A 20,504-nucleotide genomic window follows, 5' to 3' on the forward strand; every position below is an offset into this window, starting at 1 on the left:
TAAATAAATATGAGAGAACCAGTGGGGTGCCCTGAAGAAGGGTGGAGCCCTGGGGATAATGGCCCCCACTTCCGACAGGCGTGGGGCAGACTGTCCTCCGACTCAGGCGAACACTCCGGAGGTGTTTCCTTTGCCACTCAGATGATGGGGTTCCGGCACCACCAGAACTAAAATACCCCCAAAAACAAAGTATTGTGTGTGCTGAAGGCCCTGTAGAGCGCAGGAGCGGTGGGCTCTCAGGTGTGCTCTGCAGCAGAGACTGGAAGGGGCTGGGGTCCCTGTCCAGCAGAGGGGAAGAGGTGTGGACACTGAGGCAGCACCCGTGCACCTCTAGAGGCAGAGATCGGAAGGGGATGCTAAAGATACCTGACAGCTGGCAATAGGGACTTCGCCTAATTTACAAGGCAGCGTCAAGCCACTTAACCTGGCTTTAACGCTGCCTAGTAAATAAGGCCCCGTTTCACGCTCTATTTAGCATGAAAGGGGTGGGCAGTGGGTGTTGCGGTGGGCGTTCCACCGCAACACCCATTGATTTTGAACCTGCCCCCTATTTACAAGGGCAGCGAAATATGGGGCAGCGCCAGAATTAAGACCAGAATGCCCAGTAATATCCATACACCTAAAGGGCAGAAACATGTTGACCCCATTGTAAAGGGGAAAACACCCAACACATTAGTTGGTAAATTTCCCTGCACATACCTTTTAACCAATACCCAGCTAACCACGGAATAAAGTTTTTTGTTTGGTAAAGCTGTTGGTATTTTTTAAACTCACTTTTTTTACACCACTGTCACAAAAAATCCTGCTCCGCAGTAACCTGGCGTTGCAGCACACCAGGGAGGCATTCGGCTTCTCCTGGTGGGCCCGATGATGAAGCATGTCACCACCCAGGGTGGTGAGTGAGGGCTTCCAAGAAATCCCTGAGAAATCCCTGCTCAGGTTGATCTAACTTTCTTTTCTTTTCTGTGCTGGACACAACTATCCCTTTGTGGACACTCTTCTGTTGTTTAAAAATATTACCTGGGGGACCGAGAGTGTCTCTTCCCTCTCTCTCTAGTTGTTGTTATTATAATTGTTTGTGTGCAGGAAGGTGACCCTTCCTGCACATAAACATTTATTTAAAAAATACCGTTTTGCAGCTTCCAAGTGTGCTGCATTGAGAAACACACATAGAAGTTACAAATCAGCATTTAAAGATTGTTTATGTGCAGTAAGGGACCCCCCAACGCCGACACCCTTGCACAATGGTGCAAGGGTGCTTGTGTTAGCACTACACTGCTAAGTGTAGCGCCCGCGCAGGGGGAAAAGCAAGGCTGCACCATATTCTTGTGAATTCTGCACTACCCTGCATTTTCAGAATGGAAAAACGTTGCGTAGCAATGTTTACTTAACGCCACGTTTCGCCATTCTATTGTAAATATGCCCCTATGTATTTTGTTGATATCTGTGGGAGATTTCTTTGACCCGCCTGCTGTTTGCAAGCACCTTCATAGTGCCAAGAAGTGCGGTGAAGGGGACAGAGGAGGTGATAAAGGAGAAGGTCGGAGGTGGTAAGAGAAGCCACGGTATGTCTGAGGCCTTATAAAGGGCACACAGGACATCATGGGTGTCGAAGCGCTTTGCAGTGGTTCAGATGGGAAAACTGCTCTGGGTCGTAAAGCAGGAAGAACAGCGGGTGGGAGAAAGAGGGTGTCACTGCTTTGAATAATCGTGCAGGGGCACTCCTATTTACAAGGCCGGTGTGTCCTAAACATTCCCTGTACCCACAATCCCCGCGTCCCACCTGCCCTTCACTCTGCCTCTCAGTTATGGACCTGCCCCTGGGGTCCCCTGGTCCATCCCTTGTACAGAAGCTCTGTGTGTGAAGTTCTGCAAACACTGGGAGTGAAATACACAATCTGGGCGAGGTCCTAACTCCAGATAAATCCTCTGCGCCCAAGGGATTTTTAAGAGGCTTAGAGCAGAAATACACATTAAAAGAGGCAATTGTAGGTCTTGAAGGTGGCACCCCCTCCTGGAAGCGTAGATGGTCCAGTTGGATCTGGTACTGGTTGCAGTGTGTCCTCTCCCTCCTAGCAGCTTGGGGGCTCCTGCTGCCCCTCAGCTGGACAGGGCAGAGTCGATGAACCGGCGGAAGAGGGCCACCCGTGCGAAGAAGTCCGGCGCCACACCACTGCCGCAGGTGCGTATGATGAAGGACGACACCCCCTGGATGACTCCATTGCAGACCAGTGGACCCCCGGAGTCGCCCTGGAGAAGGAGAGAGTAGGTGAGTGACCACAGGGCCCGGGTTTAGTTAACCGTGGGCCAGCCCCCAAACCTAGAGCCGCAGGCCAGTGAAACCACTGGATGGCCTCTAGCCTGACCTATGGACCTTATGCTTGACCTTTTGACCTCAAGCCTGGCCTGTGGATGTCAAACCCGACCTGTGGACCTCACGCTTTGCCTTTGAACCTCAAGCCGGACTGTGAATCTCAAGCCTTGCATCTGGACCTCAAGCCTGACCTACAGACCTCAAGCCTGACCTACAGACCTCAAGCCTGTCCTACGGACCCCAAGCCTGACCTGTGGACCTCAAGCCTGACCTATGAACCTCAAGCCTGATCTACGGACCTCAAGCCTGAGCTACAGAACTCAAGCCTGACCTGTGGACCCCAAGCCTGACCTGTGGACCCCAAGCCTGACCTGTGGACCTCAAGCCTGAACTACGGACCTCAAGCCTGAGCTACAGAACTCAAGCCTGTGGACCTCAGGTCTGTTGTACGAACCTCAGGCCTGGCCTGTGGATCTTAAGCTTGACCTACAGACCTCAAGCCTGACCTACAGACCTCAAGCCTGGCCTGTGGACCCCAAGCCTGACCTACGGACCTCAAGCCTGACCTGTGGACCTCAAGCCTGACCTACTGACCTCAAGCCGGAGCTACAGACTTCAAGCTTGAGCTACAGACCTCAAGCCTGACCTGTGGATCTCAAGCCTGACCTGTGGACCTCAAGCCTGACCTACGGACCTCAAGCCTGACCTGTGGATCTCAAGCCTGACCTACGGACCTCAAGCCAGACCTGTGGATCTCAAGCCTGACCTGTGGACCTCACGCCTGACCTACGGACCTCAAGCCTGACCTACAGACCTCAAGCCTGACCTGTGGACCTCAAGCCTGACCTACTGACCTCAAGCCTGATCTACGGACCTCAAGCCTGAGCTACAGAACTAAAGCCTGACCTGTGGACCCCAAGCCTGGCCTGTGGACCCCAAGCCTGACCTACGGACCTCAAGCCTGACCTGTGGACCTCAAGCCTGACCTACGGACCTCAAGCCTGATCTACGGACCTTAAGCCTGAGCTACAGAACTCAAGCCTGTGGACCTCAGGTCTGTTGTACGAACCTCAGGCCTGGCCTGTGGATCTTAAGCGTGACCTACAGACCTCAAGCCTGGCCTACAGACCTAAAGCCTGGCCTGTGGACCCCAAGCCTGACCTACGGACCTCAAGCCTGACCTGTGGACCTCAAGCCTGACCTACGGACCTCAAGCCTGAGCTACAGACTTCAATTCAAGCCTGAGCTACAGACCTCAAGCCTGACCTGTGGATCTCAAGCCTGACCTGTGGACCTCAAGCCTGACCTACGGACCTCAAGCCTGACCTGTGGAATTCAAGCCTGACCTACGGACCTCAAGCCTGACCTGTGGATCTCAAGCCTGACCTGTGGACCTCACGCCTGACCAACGGACCTCAAGCCTGACCTACAGACCTCAAGCCTGACCTGTGGACCCCAAGCCTGACCTACGGACCTAAAGCCTGACCGTCAGACCTCAAGCCTGACCTGTGGACCCCAAGCCTGACCTACGGACCTCAAGCCGGACCTGTGGACCTCAAGCCTGGTCTGTAGACATGAGAGTCAAAGGTTGGACCTACTGTGCCCACCTGGGATGTAGTGCCTCCACCTCCCTGGGTAGCGCTTTGGTGGAGACTCAATGGCAGATACTCACAAAGCAGATGCCAGCCTGGCGCATGAAGACCCCGGTGCAGATGTTGTTGGGCCTGCATAGGTTCCTGCCAGTCACAGTGACGTTCAGCTCCTGCAGGCGGTCGGGGATGCGGCCTTCGGTGCTCAGCCTGCCCCATCCAGCCGCTACACACGGGGTGCCCGGGGGCACCACCTCATCCTGCCTTGGGAGCCGCACCGCTTGGATAGACCTGTTCAGAGACACAGGCCGGTCCAGCTGAAGGGTGAGAAGAAACAAAGGAAGTCAGGGGAAGAATCAAACAGGAAGCAGTACCGTCAGGTGTGACCTAAAGGGACCACATGGTGAATGGTGTAGAAACAAAGGAAGTCAGGCGAAGAATCAAACAGGAAGCAGTACCGTCAGGTGTGACCTAAAGGGACCACATGGTGAATGATGTAGAAACAAAGGAAGTCAGGCAAAGAATCGAACAGAAAGCAGTACCGCCAGGTGTGACCTAAAGGGACCACATGGTGAATGATGTAGAAACAAAGGAAGTCAGGCAAAGAATCAAACAGGAAGCAGTACCGCCAGGTGTGACCTAAAGGGACCACATGGTGAATGATGTAGAAACAAAGGAAGTCAGGCAAAGAATCGAACAGGAAGCAGTACCGTCAGGTGTGACCTAAAGGGACCACATGGTGAATGATGTAGAAACAAAGGAAGTCAGGAAAAGAATCAAACAGGAAGCAGTACCGCCAGGTGTGACCTAAAGGGACCACATGGTGAATGATGTAGAAACAAAGGAAGTCAAGCGAAGAATCAAACAGGAAGCAGTACCGTCAGGAGTGACCTAAAGGGACCACATGGTGAATGATGTAGAAACAAAGGAAGTCAGGAAAAGAATCAAACAGGAAGCAGTACCGCCAGGTGTGACCTAAAGGGACCACATGGTGAATGATGTAGAAACAAAGGAAGTCAGGCGAAGAATCAAACAGGAAGCAGTACCGTCAGGTGTGACCTAAAGGGACCACATAGTGAATGATGTAGAAACAAAGGAAGTCAAGCGAAGAATCAAACAGGAAGCAGCACCGTCAGGAGTGACCTAAAGGGACCACATGGTGAATGATGTAGAAACAAAGGAAGTCAGGCAAAGAATCAAACAGGAAGCAGTACCGCCAGGAGTGACCTAAAGGGACCACATGGTGAATGATGTAGAAACAAAGGAAGTCAGGCAAAGAATCAAACAGGAAGCAGTACCGTCAGGAGTGACCTAAAGGGACCACATGGTGAATGATGTAGAAACAAAGGAAGTCAGGCAAAGAATCAAACAGGAAGCAGTACCGTCAGGTGTGACCTAAAGGGACCACATGGTGAATGATGTAGAAACAAAGGAAGTCAAGCGAAGAATCAAACAGGAAGCAGCACCGTCAGGAGTGACCTAAAGGGACCACATGGTGAATGATGTAGAAACAAAGGAAGTCAGGCAAAGAATCAAACAGGAAGCAGTACCGCCAGGAGTGACCTAAAGGGACCACATGGTGAATGATGTAGAAACAAAGGAAGTCAGGCAAAGAATCAAACAGGAAGCAGTACCGTCAGGAGTGACCTAAAGGGACCACATGGTGAATGATGTAGAAACAAAGGAAGTCAGGCGAAGAATCAAACAGGAAGCAGTACCGTCAGGTGTGACCTAAAGGGACCACATGGTGAATGATGTAGAAACAAAGGAAGTCAGGCGAAGAATCAAACAGGAAGCAGTACCGTCAGGTGTGACCTAAAGGGACCACATGGTGAATGATGTAGAAACAAAGGAAGTCAGGCGAAGAATCAAACAGGAAGCAGTACCGTCAGGTGTGACCTAAAGGGACCACATGGTGAATGATGTAGAAACAAAGGAAGTCAAGCGAAGAATCAAACAGGAAGCAGCACCGTCAGGAGTGACCTAAAGGGACCACATGGTGAATGATGTAGAAACAAAGGAAGTCAGGCAAAGAAACAAACAGGAAGCAGCACCGTCAGGTGTGACCTAAAGGGACCACATGGTGAATGATGTAGAAACAAAGGAAGTCAGGCAAAGAATCAAACAGGAAGCAGTACCGTCAGGAGTGACCTAAAGGGACCACATGGTGAATGATGTAGAAACAAAGGAAGTCAGGCAAAGAATCAAACAGGAAGCAGTACCGCCAGGTGTGACCTAAAGGGACCACATGGTGAATGATGTAGAAACAAAGGAAGTCAAGCGAAGAATCAAACAGGAAGCAGTACCGTCAGGAGTGACCTAAAGGGACCACATGGTGAATGATGTAGAAACAAAGGAAGTCAGGCAAAGAATCAAACAGGAAGCAGTACCGCCAGGTGTGACCTAAAGGGACCACATGGTGAATGATGTAGAAACAAAGGAAGTCAAGCGAAGAATCAAACAGGAAGCAGCACCGTCAGGAGTGACCTAAAGGGACCACATGGTGAATGATGTAGAAACAAAGGAAGTCAGGCAAAGAAACAAACAGGAAGCAGTACCGTCAGGTGTGACCTAAAGGGACCACATGGTGAATGATGTAGAAACAAAGGAAGTCAGGCAAAGAATCAAACAGGAAGCAGTACCGTCAGGAGTGACCTAAAGGGACCACATGGTGAATGATGTAGAAACAAAGGAAGTCAGGCAAAGAATCAAACAGGAAGCAGTACCGTCAGGTGTGACCTAAAGGGACCACATGGTGAATGATGTAGAAACAAAGGAAGTCAGGCAAAGAATCAAACAGGAAGCAGTACCGTCAGGTGTGACCTAAAGGGACCACATGGTGAATGATGTAGAAACAAAGGAAGTCAGGCAAAGAATCAAACAGGAAGCAGTACCGTCAGGAGTGACCTAAAGGGACCACATGGTGAATGATGTAGAAACAAAGGAAGTCAGGCAAAGAATCAAACAGGAAGCAGTACCGCCAGGTGTGACCTAAAGGGACCACATGGTGAATGATGTAGAAACAAAGGAAGTCAAGCGAAGAATCAAACAGGAAGCAGTACCGTCAGGAGTGACCTAAAGGGACCACATGGTGAATGATGTAGAAACAAAGGAAGTCAGGCAAAGAATCAAACAGGAAGCAGTACCGCCAGGTGTGACCTAAAGGGACCACATGGTGAATGATGTAGAAACAAAGGAAGTCAGGCGAAGAATCAAACAGGAAGCAGTACCGTCAGGTGTGACCTAAAGGGACCACATGGTGAATGATGTAGAAACAAAGGAAGTCAGGCAAAGAATCAAACAGGAAGCAGTACCGCCAGGTGTGACCTAAAGGGACCACATGGTGAATGATGTAGAAACAAAGGAAGTCAGGAAAAGAATCAAACAGGAAGCAGTACCGCCAGGTGTGACCTAAAGGGACCACATGGTGAATGATGTAGAAACAAAGGAAGTCAGGCAAAGAATCGAACAGGAAGCAGTACCGTCAGGTGTGACCTAAAGGGACCACATGGTGAATGATGTAGAAACAAAGGAAGTCAGGAAAAGAATCAAACAGGAAGCAGTACCGCCAGGTGTGACCTAAAGGGACCACATGGTGAATGATGTAGAAACAAAGGAAGTCAACGAAGAATCAAACAGGAAGCAGTACCGTCAGGAGTGACCTAAAGGGACCACATGGTGAATGATGTAGAAACAAAGGAAGTCAGGAAAAGAATCAAACAGGAAGCAGTACCGCCAGGTGTGACCTAAAGGGACCACATGGTGAATGATGTAGAAACAAAGGAAGTCAAGCGAAGAATCAAACAGGAAGCAGTACCGTCAGGAGTGACCTAAAGGGACCACATGGTGAATGATGTAGAAACAAAGGAAGTCAGGCAAAGAATCAAACAGGAAGCAGTACCGTCAGGTGTGACCTAAAGGGACCACATGGTGAATGATGTAGAAACAAAGGAAGTCAGGCGAAGAATCAAACAGGAAGCAGTACCGTCAGGTGTGACCTAAAGGGACCACATGGTGAATGATGTAGAAACAAAGGAAGTCAGGCGAAGAATCAAACAGGAAGCAGTACCGTCAGGTGTGACCTAAAGGGACCACATGGTGAATGATGTAGAAACAAAGGAAGTCAAGCGAAGAATCAAACAGGAAGCAGCACCGTCAGGAGTGACCTAAAGGGACCACATGGTGAATGATGTAGAAACAAAGGAAGTCAGGCAAAGAAACAAACAGGAAGCAGCACCGTCAGGTGTGACCTAAAGGGACCACATGGTGAATGATGTAGAAACAAAGGAAGTCAGGCAAAGAATCAAACAGGAAGCAGTACCGTCAGGAGTGACCTAAAGGGACCACATGGTGAATGATGTAGAAACAAAGGAAGTCAGGCAAAGAATCAAACAGGAAGCAGTACCGCCAGGTGTGACCTAAAGGGACCACATGGTGAATGATGTAGAAACAAAGGAAGTCAAGCGAAGAATCAAACAGGAAGCAGTACCGTCAGGAGTGACCTAAAGGGACCACATGGTGAATGATGTAGAAACAAAGGAAGTCAGGCAAAGAATCAAACAGGAAGCAGTACCGCCAGGTGTGACCTAAAGGGACCACATGGTGAATGATGTAGAAACAAAGGAAGTCAAGCGAAGAATCAAACAGGAAGCAGCACCGTCAGGAGTGACCTAAAGGGACCACATGGTGAATGATGTAGAAACAAAGGAAGTCAGGCAAAGAAACAAACAGGAAGCAGTACCGTCAGGTGTGACCTAAAGGGACCACATGGTGAATGATGTAGAAACAAAGGAAGTCAGGCAAAGAATCAAACAGGAAGCAGTACCGTCAGGAGTGACCTAAAGGGACCACATGGTGAATGATGTAGAAACAAAGGAAGTCAGGCAAAGAATCAAACAGGAAGCAGTACCGTCAGGTGTGACCTAAAGGGACCACATGGTGAATGATGTAGAAACAAAGGAAGTCAGGCAAAGAATCAAACAGGAAGCAGTACCGTCAGGTGTGACCTAAAGGGACCACATGGTGAATGATGTAGAAACAAAGGAAGTCAGGCAAAGAATCAAACAGGAAGCAGTACCGTCAGGAGTGACCTAAAGGGACCACATGGTGAATGATGTAGAAACAAAGGAAGTCAGGCAAAGAATCAAACAGGAAGCAGTACCGCCAGGTGTGACCTAAAGGGACCACATGGTGAATGATGTAGAAACAAAGGAAGTCAAGCGAAGAATCAAACAGGAAGCAGTACCGTCAGGAGTGACCTAAAGGGACCACATGGTGAATGATGTAGAAACAAAGGAAGTCAGGCAAAGAATCAAACAGGAAGCAGTACCGCCAGGTGTGACCTAAAGGGACCACATGGTGAATGATGTAGAAACAAAGGAAGTCAGGCAAAGAATCAAACAGGAAGCAGTACCGTCAGGTGTGACCTAAAGGGACCACATGGTGAATGATGTAGAAACAAAGGAAGTCAGGCAAAGAATCAAACAGGAAGCAGTACCGTCAGGTGTGACCTAAAGGGACCACATGGTGAATGATGTAGAAACAAAGGAAGTCAGGCAAAGAATCAAACAGGAAGCAGTACCGCCAGGTGTGACCTAAAGGGACCACATGGTGAATGATGTAGAAACAAAGGAAGTCAGGAAAAGAATCAAACAGGAAGCAGTACCGCCAGGTGTGACCTAAAGGGACCACATGGTGAATGATGTAGAAACAAAGGAAGTCAGGCAAAGAATCGAACAGGAAGCAGTACCGTCAGGTGTGACCTAAAGGGACCACATGGTGAATGATGTAGAAACAAAGGAAGTCAGGAAAAGAATCAAACAGGAAGCAGTACCGCCAGGTGTGACCTAAAGGGACCACATGGTGAATGATGTAGAAACAAAGGAAGTCAAGCGAAGAATCAAACAGGAAGCAGTACCGTCAGGAGTGACCTAAAGGGACCACATGGTGAATGATGTAGAAACAAAGGAAGTCAGGCAAAGAATCAAACAGGAAGCAGTACCGCCAGGTGTGACCTAAAGGGACCACATGGTGAATGATGTAGAAACAAAGGAAGTCAAGCGAAGAATCAAACAGGAAGCAGCACCGTCAGGAGTGACCTAAAGGGACCACATGGTGAATGATGTAGAAACAAAGGAAGTCAGGCAAAGAAACAAACAGGAAGCAGTACCGTCAGGTGTGACCTAAAGGGACCACATGGTGAATGATGTAGAAACAAAGGAAGTCAGGCAAAGAATCAAACAGGAAGCAGTACCGTCAGGAGTGACCTAAAGGGACCACATGGTGAATGATGTAGAAACAAAGGAAGTCAGGCAAAGAATCAAACAGGAAGCAGTACCGCCAGGTGTGACCTAAAGGGACCACATGGTGAATGATGTAGAAACAAAGGAAGTCAAGCGAAGAATCAAACAGGAAGCAGTACCGCCAGGTGTGACCTAAAGGGACCACATGGTGAATGATGTAGAAACAAAGGAAGTCAAGCGAAGAATCAAACAGGAAGCAGCACCGTCAGGAGTGACCTAAAGGGACCACATGGTGAATGATGTAGAAACAAAGGAAGTCAGGCAAAGAATCAAACAGGAAGCAGTACCGCCAGGTGTGACCTAAAGGGACCACATGGTGAATGATGTAGAAACAAAGGAAGTCAAGCGAAGAATCAAACAGGAAGCAGTACCGTCAGGAGTGACCTAAAGGGACCACATGGTGAATGATGTAGAAACAAAGGAAGTCAGGCAAAGAATCAAACAGGAAGCAGTACCGCCAGGTGTGACCTAAAGGGACCACATGGTGAATGATGTAGAAACAAAGGAAGTCAGGCGAAGAATCGAACAGGAAGCAGTACCGTCAGGAGTGACCTAAAGGGACCACATGGTGAATGATGTAGAAACAAAGGAAGTCAGGCAAAGAATCAAACAGGAAGCAGTACCGCCAGGTGTGACCTAAAGGGACCACATGGTGAATGATGTAGAAACAAAGGAAGTCAAGCGAAGAATCAAACAGGAAGCAGCACCGTCAGGTGTGACCTAAAGGGACCACATGGTGAATGATGTAGAAACAAAGGAAGTCAAGCGAAGAATCGAACAGGAAGCAGTACCGTCAGGTGTGACCTAAAGGGACCACATGGTGAATGATGTAGAAACAAAGGAAGTCAGGAAAAGAATCAAACAGGAAGCAGTACCGTCAGGTGTGACCTAAAGGGACCACATGGTGAATGATGTAGAAACAAAGGAAGTCAGGCAAAGAATCAAACAGGAAGCAGTACCGCCAGGTGTGACCTAAACGGACCACATGGTGAATGATGTAGAAACAAAGGAAGTCAGGCAAAGAATCAAACAGGAAGCAGCACCGTCAGGAGTGACCTAAAGGGACCACATGGTGAATGATGTAGAAACAAAGGAAGTCAGGCGAAGAATCAAACAGGAAGCAGTACCGTCAGGTGTGACCTAAAGGGACCACATGGTGAATGATGTAGAAACAAAGGAAGTCAGGCGAAGAATCAAACAGGAAGCAGTACCGTCAGGAGTGACCTAAAGGGACCACATGGTGAATGATGTAGAAACAAAGGAAGTCAGGCAAAGAATCAAACAGGAAGCAGTACCGCCAGGTGTGACCTAAAGGGACCACATGGTGAATGATGTAGAAACAAAGGAAGTCAGGCGAAGAATCAAACAGGAAGCCGTGCTATCCTGGATGGAGCGAGTAGCTCTTGGATACTCGGGTCCAGTGAGGGTGAGGGGTCTTGTTCAGGAGGTGCCATGCTCAGATGTGTGGACGGGCATCAGCAGCGCTCACACACTACACCTCACACCTCAACCCTCCACACTCCACATCTCACACTGCATACATCAATCCCTTACACCACACACCTCAGACCCCATCACCTCAGCCCCTCACACTCCACACCTCACACCCCACACCTCACACTCCACACGTAAACCCCTAACACCCCACACCTCCACCCCTCACACCCCACACTGCACTCCCCACACCTCATACCTCAACCCCTCACACCCCACACCAAACACACTCAACACCTCACACCCCACTTCTCAACCACTCACACACCTCAACTCCCACCTCCCGACACCTCACACCGCACTCCCCACACATCCCATCCCATATGTACCACCTCCCACCCCTCACCTCCCACCTCACAACTCACACCTCCCACCCACACCTTCCACCCCACACCTCCCACCCACACTTCACACCCATGCCTCCCACCCCACACCTCACACATCCAACACCTCCCACTCCATGCCCCACAACTCCCACCCCACACCTCACACGCCACACTTACCCGCAGCACCAGGATGTCATTCTGCAGACTCTGGGGGTCGAAGCCGTTCTCGAAGACGCGGGCGATGCGGAAGGTCTGCTTCGTGGCCTCGTTGGCTGACAGGGAGTGGGCTCCCAGCACGACCGTCACCCGCGTGGGGCTCCTGAGGACAGGGGCAAGGACAGAGAACAAGCAAGAGGTGTGAGTGCACAACCAGCAAACCACTGAGAAGAGGAGAGCCGCAGACCTCTTCAAAGGAAACCACGGCACAGGGCGTGAACACACTGAGCCCGGCGCCGCTCCCATCACTCACAGCTTTTGGCTAGGTTCACCCTATGCAAATGACACATATATACATCAGAGGATTTTTGGGGCCCTGGGCCAAAAGGGAATGTGCAAAGCCCCTCTAATTTACATAAGTGACACCTTCCGGGCTCCGGAAGCTGCTTTGTGCAGACACCTCCTGGGCCGCAGCTCCCTTCTCTGCCACCTACAAGCACCTCTTTTACAACCAATTTTGGGCTGAAGGTGTGAGAAGTGCTTGGGGGCTGAGACTTAAATCTGTGGGCTTTTCGGCTAAACCAGAGCTGCCCCCCAGCACCTTCAGGCCCTCATGGGTGAGTAGCTTGCTTTACAAACCCCTGATTGATTGGTTGGGTTCTAAAGTGCTGACAGTGGGTCTCCTGCTGTCTCTGAATGGCAAACCTGCAAAATGCATCTTCCTGCCACTCGGACTGCATCCCTAAGAGGAGCAGGGAGAGCCACCTCCCCTCCCTCTCATGGGCCCAGCTGCAAAGAGACGCCTTTCTTTCCCTTGAATCGGCAGGAGTACAAGGGGGCTTGAGGTGTGTTAAACTGGTGTGGAGCCCATGCTGTTGGGCTGAGTGCAATGCCCTGGGCTGCTGCCCATGCCTAGCGCCGGCCCTGTTGCCCTCAAATCTGGACAGGTTACCCCTCTTCTAAAAAAACCTCCACCGATGCGAACAACCTCAACAACTTCAGCCCCATCACCAACCTCCCTTTTATTTCTAAAATCACAGAAAAATGTGTTGCGAAACAACTTTCCCTACATGTTATGGACAGTAATCCCCTCGACGTGTTCCAGTCTAGTTTCATCCAAGATTGCAGCACTGAAACAGCCCTGCTGCGAGCGATCGATGATGCGCTGCATTTACTCGACTCTGGGGAATTGTGCCTTCTGATTCTTCTTGACCTCTATGCAGCCTTTGACAATGCTAATCACATCGCCCTTCTTAGCACTCTTCAGCAGAGAATGGGCGTGGAAGGCACATTGCTTAAATGGTTTGCCTCATTCCTCGCGGCAACATCCCAAATGATCAAGATAGCGAACAGTCTTTCGTCTCCATTGGCGGTGGGTCAAGGAGTCCCTCAAGGTTCTATCCTTGCACCCACTTTGTTTAATCTTTATCTGGAACCATTAGGGAACCTCCTAAGCAAAGCTGGGATCCACTCCCATCTCTATGCGGATGACACCCAAACCTACCTCAAGGTGTCTTCCGCACACGATCTCTCACTACTCAACTCTACTCTCAACGCTATTCACAACTGGATGTTAGTTCAACAACTTATTCTTAATCCTTCCAAAACTGAATTCCTCCTCCTCTCTACCTCTCTCTCCCCGCCTCTGGTTCAACCCTGGATGGATCAGCTGAACGTAATCAACCATAAACCCATCAATGTCGACAGCGCTAAATCCCTAGGTGTCATACTTGACAAAAGACTCAACCTAATCTCACACATCGACTCCATTGATAAGAACGTATGCTACCAGCTGCGCCTTCTGTGGGGGATCCGTCAGTTCTTCCTGGAGAAAGACCTAAAAACCTTGGTCCAGTCGCTGGTTCTCTCTAGCCTGGATTACTGTAATTCTCTTCGGACTGGCTTACTCAAATCCCACCTCCCCCCCCCTCAAATCCGTCCTCCATTCAGCAGCTCCCTTCATTTCAGGATTCAAACGAAGTGACCACATCACTCCTATCCTGTCTTCTCTTCGATGGCTTCCGATCGAGGCAAGATCTATTTACAAAACTGCCTGCATCACCCACAAAGCCTTACGCACTTCCTCACCTCGATACCTGGAGAATAAACTGAAAATGTCAAGAGGTTCGAGTTCTTCTCGGAATGCGGAAAAGTTTCTGCTTGAGCCCCCCCTTTCAAAAAGGAAATATTGCTGGCGCAATCGTTCAGGTGAGAATGTGGAACTCGCCTCCGCCATTGCTCCGTGCCACCACCCCCATCCAGATCTTCAAAGTGGACCTCAAATCTCTTCTCTTCCAAAGACACTTTCAGAACTAATTCCCTCATTCTCAGACCCCGCCAGGAAGTCAGTTCATCATTGTAAATTTGTAACATCATCTTATTCATTCCCCACCCGTGATGGCTGTGTCTGATATTTTTTAATTGCCTCTATGGTTTTACTCTACCGCTCCTGTGATTTTTGTAACGTTCTATTCTGTACCATTTCTCTCATGTAACGTAACTGGTTCTATTGTACAGCGCTCTGACACCTTCGCGTTAAGTCCGCGCTATATAAAAATGCATTAAATAAAAATACAAATAAATACATACACCCATGCAAATATACATACATGCATTGAGGCACACATACTGGGCTCGGGGCCCCTGCACCGGTGAAGACGGCCCGTATTCTCTGGGCACCGTTCGCTCCCTGGGGAGGGCGTCTCTTGGTGCCCCTGAGACGGGCCTTGCAGAGTGTAAAGTGGAGCCTCTCACTGGCACGGCGCACACTGATCGTGTTCACTTACACCGTGTCAACGCACGGTGGCGCCATTGTATCAGAATCACAAAACAAACAGAGGCCGGGAAGGAAGAGTATAACAGCCTTGCAGGGGGTTCATTGTCAGGTGATAACGGCCGATGGCCATCTTCACTTCAGCCCCCATTGCCACCCCCCCTCACCCCCCAACTCCAGGCCTGGCCCAGAAGCTTTGTTCTTTGCTTCTTTCCACCTCTGCCAGGCCATCGCCCTGAGGCTATAGTGGGCTGGGAAGGATGAGAGTGTGAAGCGGCCAGTTGTTCTTCTGGCTGGTTTTTCAACTTCCCCTTAGGTTCCACCCAGCCCCAAATCACTGTCTTTCCCCTGCCCCCTTCCCCACCAGGCCATCACATAGCATCGAGGCGTGGTGGATGGGGAGGGAGAGAGTATTCAGGGGCTTTGCTGTGGGCCAGGTGTTGTCTTCTCAGCCCCAGTGTCATTCTGTGTTGAGTGCAAGGTGTGTGTGTGTGGGGAGGGGGGGGGGGGGGGGGGGTCTGAGGGGGTGTTTGCATGATAATCAAAGACAAATCTTTATGTAGAATAAAAACCATATTTTTTTTAAAAAGGCTTTACTGCTTTTGTTAATTTGACGATCGTCACAGATCATTCTGGCAGCATTCTTAGAAATCAGTATAAAGTGCATTTGCCTTACGTTACATGCTTAAAATACATACTGATTAGGGTGAAAAACACCGGATTTTGGTGACTTTTGTCATTTTCGTTCAGGCCAGGATTTTAAAACTCAATTCAGAGCATGTGTTGTGGACTTGGACCATTATATTTCACCTTGCCCAACTGGCCAAAACTACGAACTCCTAGTTTTTACACTTTCTACTGGTTCTTTAAGCTATACAATGTTAAAATTACCAAACAGTTCTATAAACATGTGCCCAATGAGACTGATCAATTGGTGTTTAATGAAAAGGCACGTTACGGGAATGTGGGCCACTTTTTTGGGAATGCCCGGGCCGAATTGTGATTCCAATCCGACCCTGGGTGGAGAGACATGTCAGGGACAGGAAGAGACTCCGTGACAAGGAGACAGCTTCCGGCGGAGGGAGAGAGGGTCTGACTCCAGCTGTATGTTTTGGGGGGTCTAACCATGTCTGACTCCAGACCCCACCGAGAGCTGCATGTACTGTGTACGGACGAGCAACCGAGCACAGGGTCTGACTGAACACAAGCACACACAGCATGCACCGAGCCCTCACCGTAGGCACCAGTCTGTGTCTGAGAGTACAACACACCCCTCACCGTGTGCACGAGTCTGTGTCTGAGGGGACAACGCCACCCTCACGGTGTGCACGAGTCTGTGTCTGAGAGGACAACGCCACCCTCACCGTGTGCACCAGTCTGTGTCTGAGGGGACAACGCCACCCTCACGGTGTGCACGAGTCTGTGTCTGAGAGGACAACGCCACCCTCACCGTGTGCACCAGTCTGTGTCTGAGGGGACAACGCCACCCTCACGGTGTGCACGAGTCTGTGTCTGAGAGGACAACGCCACCCTCACCGTGTGCACCAGTCTGTGTCTGAGGGGACAACGCCACCCTCAAGGGGTACGCGAGTCTGTGTCTGAGGGTACAACGCCACCCTCAAGGGGTACACGAGTCTGTCTCTGAGGGTACAGCACCACCCTCAAGGGGTACACAAGTCTGTGTCTGAGAGGACAACGCCACCCTCAAGGGGTACACGAGTCTGTCTCTGAGGGTACAACACCACCCTCACGGTGTGCACGAGTCTGTGTCTGAGAGGACAACGCCACCCTCAAGGGGTACACGAGTCTGTGTCTGAGAGGACAACGCCACCCTCAAGGGGTACACGAGTTTGTGTCTGAGAGGACAACGCCACCCTCAAGGGGTGCACGAGTCTGTGTCTGAGGGTACAACGCCACCCTCACCGTGTGCACGAGTCTGTGGGTACAACGCCACCCTCAAGGGGTACACGAGTCTGTGTCTGAGAGGACAACACCGCCCTCAAGGGGTACACGAGTCTGTGTCTGAGGGTACAACACCGCCCTCAAGGGGTGCACGAGTCTGTGTCTGAGAGGACAACCAACACCCTCACGGTGTGCACGAGTCTGTGTCTGAGGGTACAACGCCACCCTCAAGGGGTACACGAGTCTGTGTCTGAGAGGACAACACCGCCCTCAAGGGGTACACAAGTCTGTGTCTGAGGGTACCACACCGCCCTCAAGGGGTACACGAGTCTGTGTCTGAGGGTACAACACCGCCCTCAAGGGGTACACAAGTCTGTGTCTGAGGGTACAACGCCACCCTCAAGGGGTACACGAGTCTGTGTCTGAGGGTACAACGCCACCCTCAAGGGGTACACAAGTCTGTGTCTGAGAGGACAACACCGCCCTCAAGGGGTACACAAGTCTGTGTCTGAGGGTACCACACCGCCCTCAAGGGGTACACGAGTCTGTGTCTGAGGGTACAACACCGCCCTCAAGGGGTACACGAGTCTGTGTCTGAGGGTACAACGCCACCCTCAAGGGGTACACGAGTCTGTGTCTGAGAGGACAACGCCACCCTCAAGGGGTACACGAGTCTGTGTCTGAGAGGACAACGCCACCCTCAAGGGGTACACGAGTCTGTGTCTGAGGGTACAACACCGTCCTCAAGGGGTACACGAGTCTGTGTCTGAGGGTACAACGCCACCCTCAAGGGGTACACGAGTCTGTGTCTGAGGGTACAACGCCACCCTCAAGGGGTACACGAGTCTGTGTCTGAGAGGACAACACCGCCCTCAAGGGGTACACGAGTCTGTGTCTGAGAGGACAACACCGCCCTCAAGGGGTGCACGAGTCTGTCTCTAAGGGTACAACGCCACCCTCACGGGGTACACGAGTCTGTCTCTGAGGGTACATCACCACCCTCACGGCCTTTACCTAGAGATGGGCCGAAACATGCATTATAAGCAAAAGAACATATTATGAAAAGTGAATGGGATGTTGAAATATTAGGGGCCTTATTTATGAAGACCTTGCGCCGCCGGTGCGTCATTTTTAAAATGGGAAAAAGTGACGCAGCGGTGGCGCAAGGCCTTCATAAATAAGGCCCTAGGTGTTTATTTTTCGCTTTATCTATTTTCTGGTCTCAAGTTCGTTGTTAACCTTTTGTTTTCTGCCATCTTTGCTCTTGCAGCCACTTTGAATTCAAAAGTCTCATGGATAACAGTTGTTTCTGCTCTCCAATTCAGAGATCCTGATGTTATCAGCCACCTAAGGATGAATGGCTGAGTGGGCCTTCCAGCACTCTGCACAGAGATATCAGCGCCACGAATTGACACCTTTGATGTGAATCTGCCCCAGAAAGGCCCTTTGGCAGGACGCACAATGGCACGTATGTGCCCTCTCTATAATGTAATGGTGACGTGGCGCCCCCTTGAGTGTATGACCCGTCACTGCACTCTGATGACCACTTCCTGTAAATAAATATTCTACCCCGGGGGTGTCTGGTCGGGTGTGTGAAGCGGTGTGATGCCGTTATAACACAAACAGGTCTCAAGATGCAGCGAGATGGCACAGAGCTCAGGCACTGACTGCCCCCCCCCCCCCTCCACCCCCCCAAGCCTTAGACCCCTCACACTCACTCTATCCCTCGGGCCCTCAGCCGCTCTCCCTCCCTCTCTACTCACATCCCGTCCAGGCAGTGCGCCGCCGTCAGCAGGAACTGGGGGGCGACCAGGGCCCCCCCGCAGAAGTGCTGCCGCCGGAACTGGAGCGAGGCGATGTAGGGGTGCGAGCCGGGGGCCGCCTCCTGGCCCCCCACGATCCAAGCCCGGGGCACCTCTGTGGAGGGAGGAAAACAGGAAGGTTAGTGGGGGTCCCCGGGGGCCCCGGGCACCAGCTGAGCATCTCACACCAGGAGGAAGACGGGGGTCAGACCGTGGCACCTGTTCACCGGGGCGCGCACTTTGGGGGTTTACTCAGAAAACTTTCACGCCCCCTTACTAACAACTTCTTCTAAACAGGTTTCCCGACATCATTAACTTTTGCTTTTAATTAATGCTTAATTTGTCAAATATTAAGTGCCAGGGCCTCGCCAGGAGGCCGCTGCAGCTTGACCCACCCCTTACCCCGGGCAGCGCTGCCAGTGACGCTACCAACGCAACCACTGACCATCGCACCCTACAAGGGTCTCACTTCAGACTATTCCGGGCCCAAAGCTGCAAGAATGGCTTCGCCGGCAGGTATTAGTTATTTTTAATGCATATTGAACTAATAAACAGGTGTTTTTGTGCTCAGCTCTAAAGTAGGCAGACAGCGCCACCATGTGGCAGACTGTCTTAAGTGTCGGTGTTGACAATTAAGTGCCGGTGCCGAGCACCGAAACCCACCAGCCCATGTGAACCTGGCAAAGAAGTGTGTCCATTCAGCGCTCATCCATTATGGTTTCAGTGGATGGAGGTGGCGTAAGGTCCATGAATGAAGCTACATACGCCAGAACCAGTGAGACTTGGGAAGCAAGGGGCGCAGGGGGCGTCACTCTATTGAAAGACAGTCGATCAAGCCGACTCAGCGAGTAGGGAACTCTGAGTTTGTAGTTCATGAGAGCAAACAACAAGTGTAACTCGTGGAATAAGATACTTCTTGAGTTTGTAATCCAGAACCTGGGCTTCTATTGGGGCTCTCTAGGGCATCTTATCAAGCCCTTTATCGCCACTTTAGCAGCAGTTTCCCGCCACTAAAGCGGCGATAATGTTTGCGCCGTTCTTGATAATATGGCCCTCAATCAGTTGTCCTCTAGAGAAAGACAGAGCCCCAGGGCACTGTCAGGGGTGCGGTCTAGTACCTACCTCCGTTCCTTCCAGACGGGGGGTGCCGGGCCGCCACAGCGCAGGGGACTGCACTCAGGGCGCCCAGTGTTAGCAGCAGGATGTTCATGGTGATGCCACCTCTGGAGCAGCTGCCAGTCAGGAGATAAGGTTTGGGCGCCCGCCAGTCCATATATAGCCCACAACTTGTCGCTATTGTTGCACCACAAGCCACACACGGGGACTGCGTAATGTGCACTTCCTCAGTTATTCTCACAGAAAGCCTGACGAAGAACAGAGCTCGCCACCCAAAAACCACCCCACCTCATAACCCTTTTTACATTCATTTCTTTGCAGTTTTATATAGCGCAAACTCGACCCGAAGGTATTGCAGCGCTTTACATGAGCACCAGTTACCTTACGAAGATACATTAATAAAAAAAAAGTTTTGGTAGGCAGGGGGAGATTAAGTGATTTGCCCAGAATCACAGGATGTTGAGCCGACGCCGAGACTCGAACCTGGTTCCCCTGATCCAAAGTCGGCTCTGACTGTTCTGTTGTTTGAGACTGCCACAGCACCCTCAGTCCACAACAGCGCAGGTACGACACTGCCCACACCCATGAGAATCCCTGTGGTGAGTCCACTACAGCACCTGGGAGCCTTCAACTCTAAGACAGACAGTACCTGAGAGGAGACCACCTGAGGCCGCCTCAACACCCAGGAGCTTCAGAGACACCCACCGCCTTAGAGGGGACCACCTGAGGC

At 50.8% G+C, this 20,504-nt stretch overlaps 1 protein-coding gene across 1 annotated transcript; it reads right to left on the reverse strand.

Annotated features, from left to right (window-relative positions):
- Positions 1–963: 963 nt before the first annotated feature.
- Positions 964–19,896, reverse strand: LOC147673046 (myeloblastin-like). Its single transcript, XM_086946725.1, has 5 exons — positions 19,781–19,896; positions 18,620–18,773; positions 12,203–12,344; positions 3,987–4,220; positions 964–2,250 (listed from the first exon to the last, which is right to left on the reverse strand). The coding sequence occupies exons 1-5, from the start codon at positions 19,866–19,868 to the stop codon at positions 2,101–2,103; spliced, it is 768 nt and encodes a 255-aa protein (XP_086802851.1). The 5' UTR covers positions 19,869–19,896; the 3' UTR covers positions 964–2,100.
- Positions 19,897–20,504: the final 608 nt, after the last annotated feature.

Source organism: Lissotriton vulgaris, chromosome 12 (genome assembly GCF_964263255.1).
Source record: "Lissotriton vulgaris chromosome 12, aLisVul1.2, whole genome shotgun sequence".
NCBI classification, from domain to species: domain Eukaryota; kingdom Metazoa; phylum Chordata; class Amphibia; order Caudata; family Salamandridae; genus Lissotriton; species Lissotriton vulgaris.

Coding starts and splice junctions, on each gene's coding strand:
- LOC147673046 (XM_086946725.1), bottom strand. CDS start 19,868: ATGAACATCCTGCTGCTAACACTGGGCGCCCTGAGTGCAGTCCCCTGC. Junction 4,221..12,202: donor ATGACATCCTGGTGCTGCGG/GTAAGTGTGGCG, acceptor CTCACCCTTCAG/CTGGACCGGCCTGTGTCTCT. Junction 2,251..3,986: donor GCCAGGCTGGCATCTGCTTT/GTGAGTATCTGC, acceptor CTCCTTCTCCAG/GGCGACTCCGGGGGTCCACT.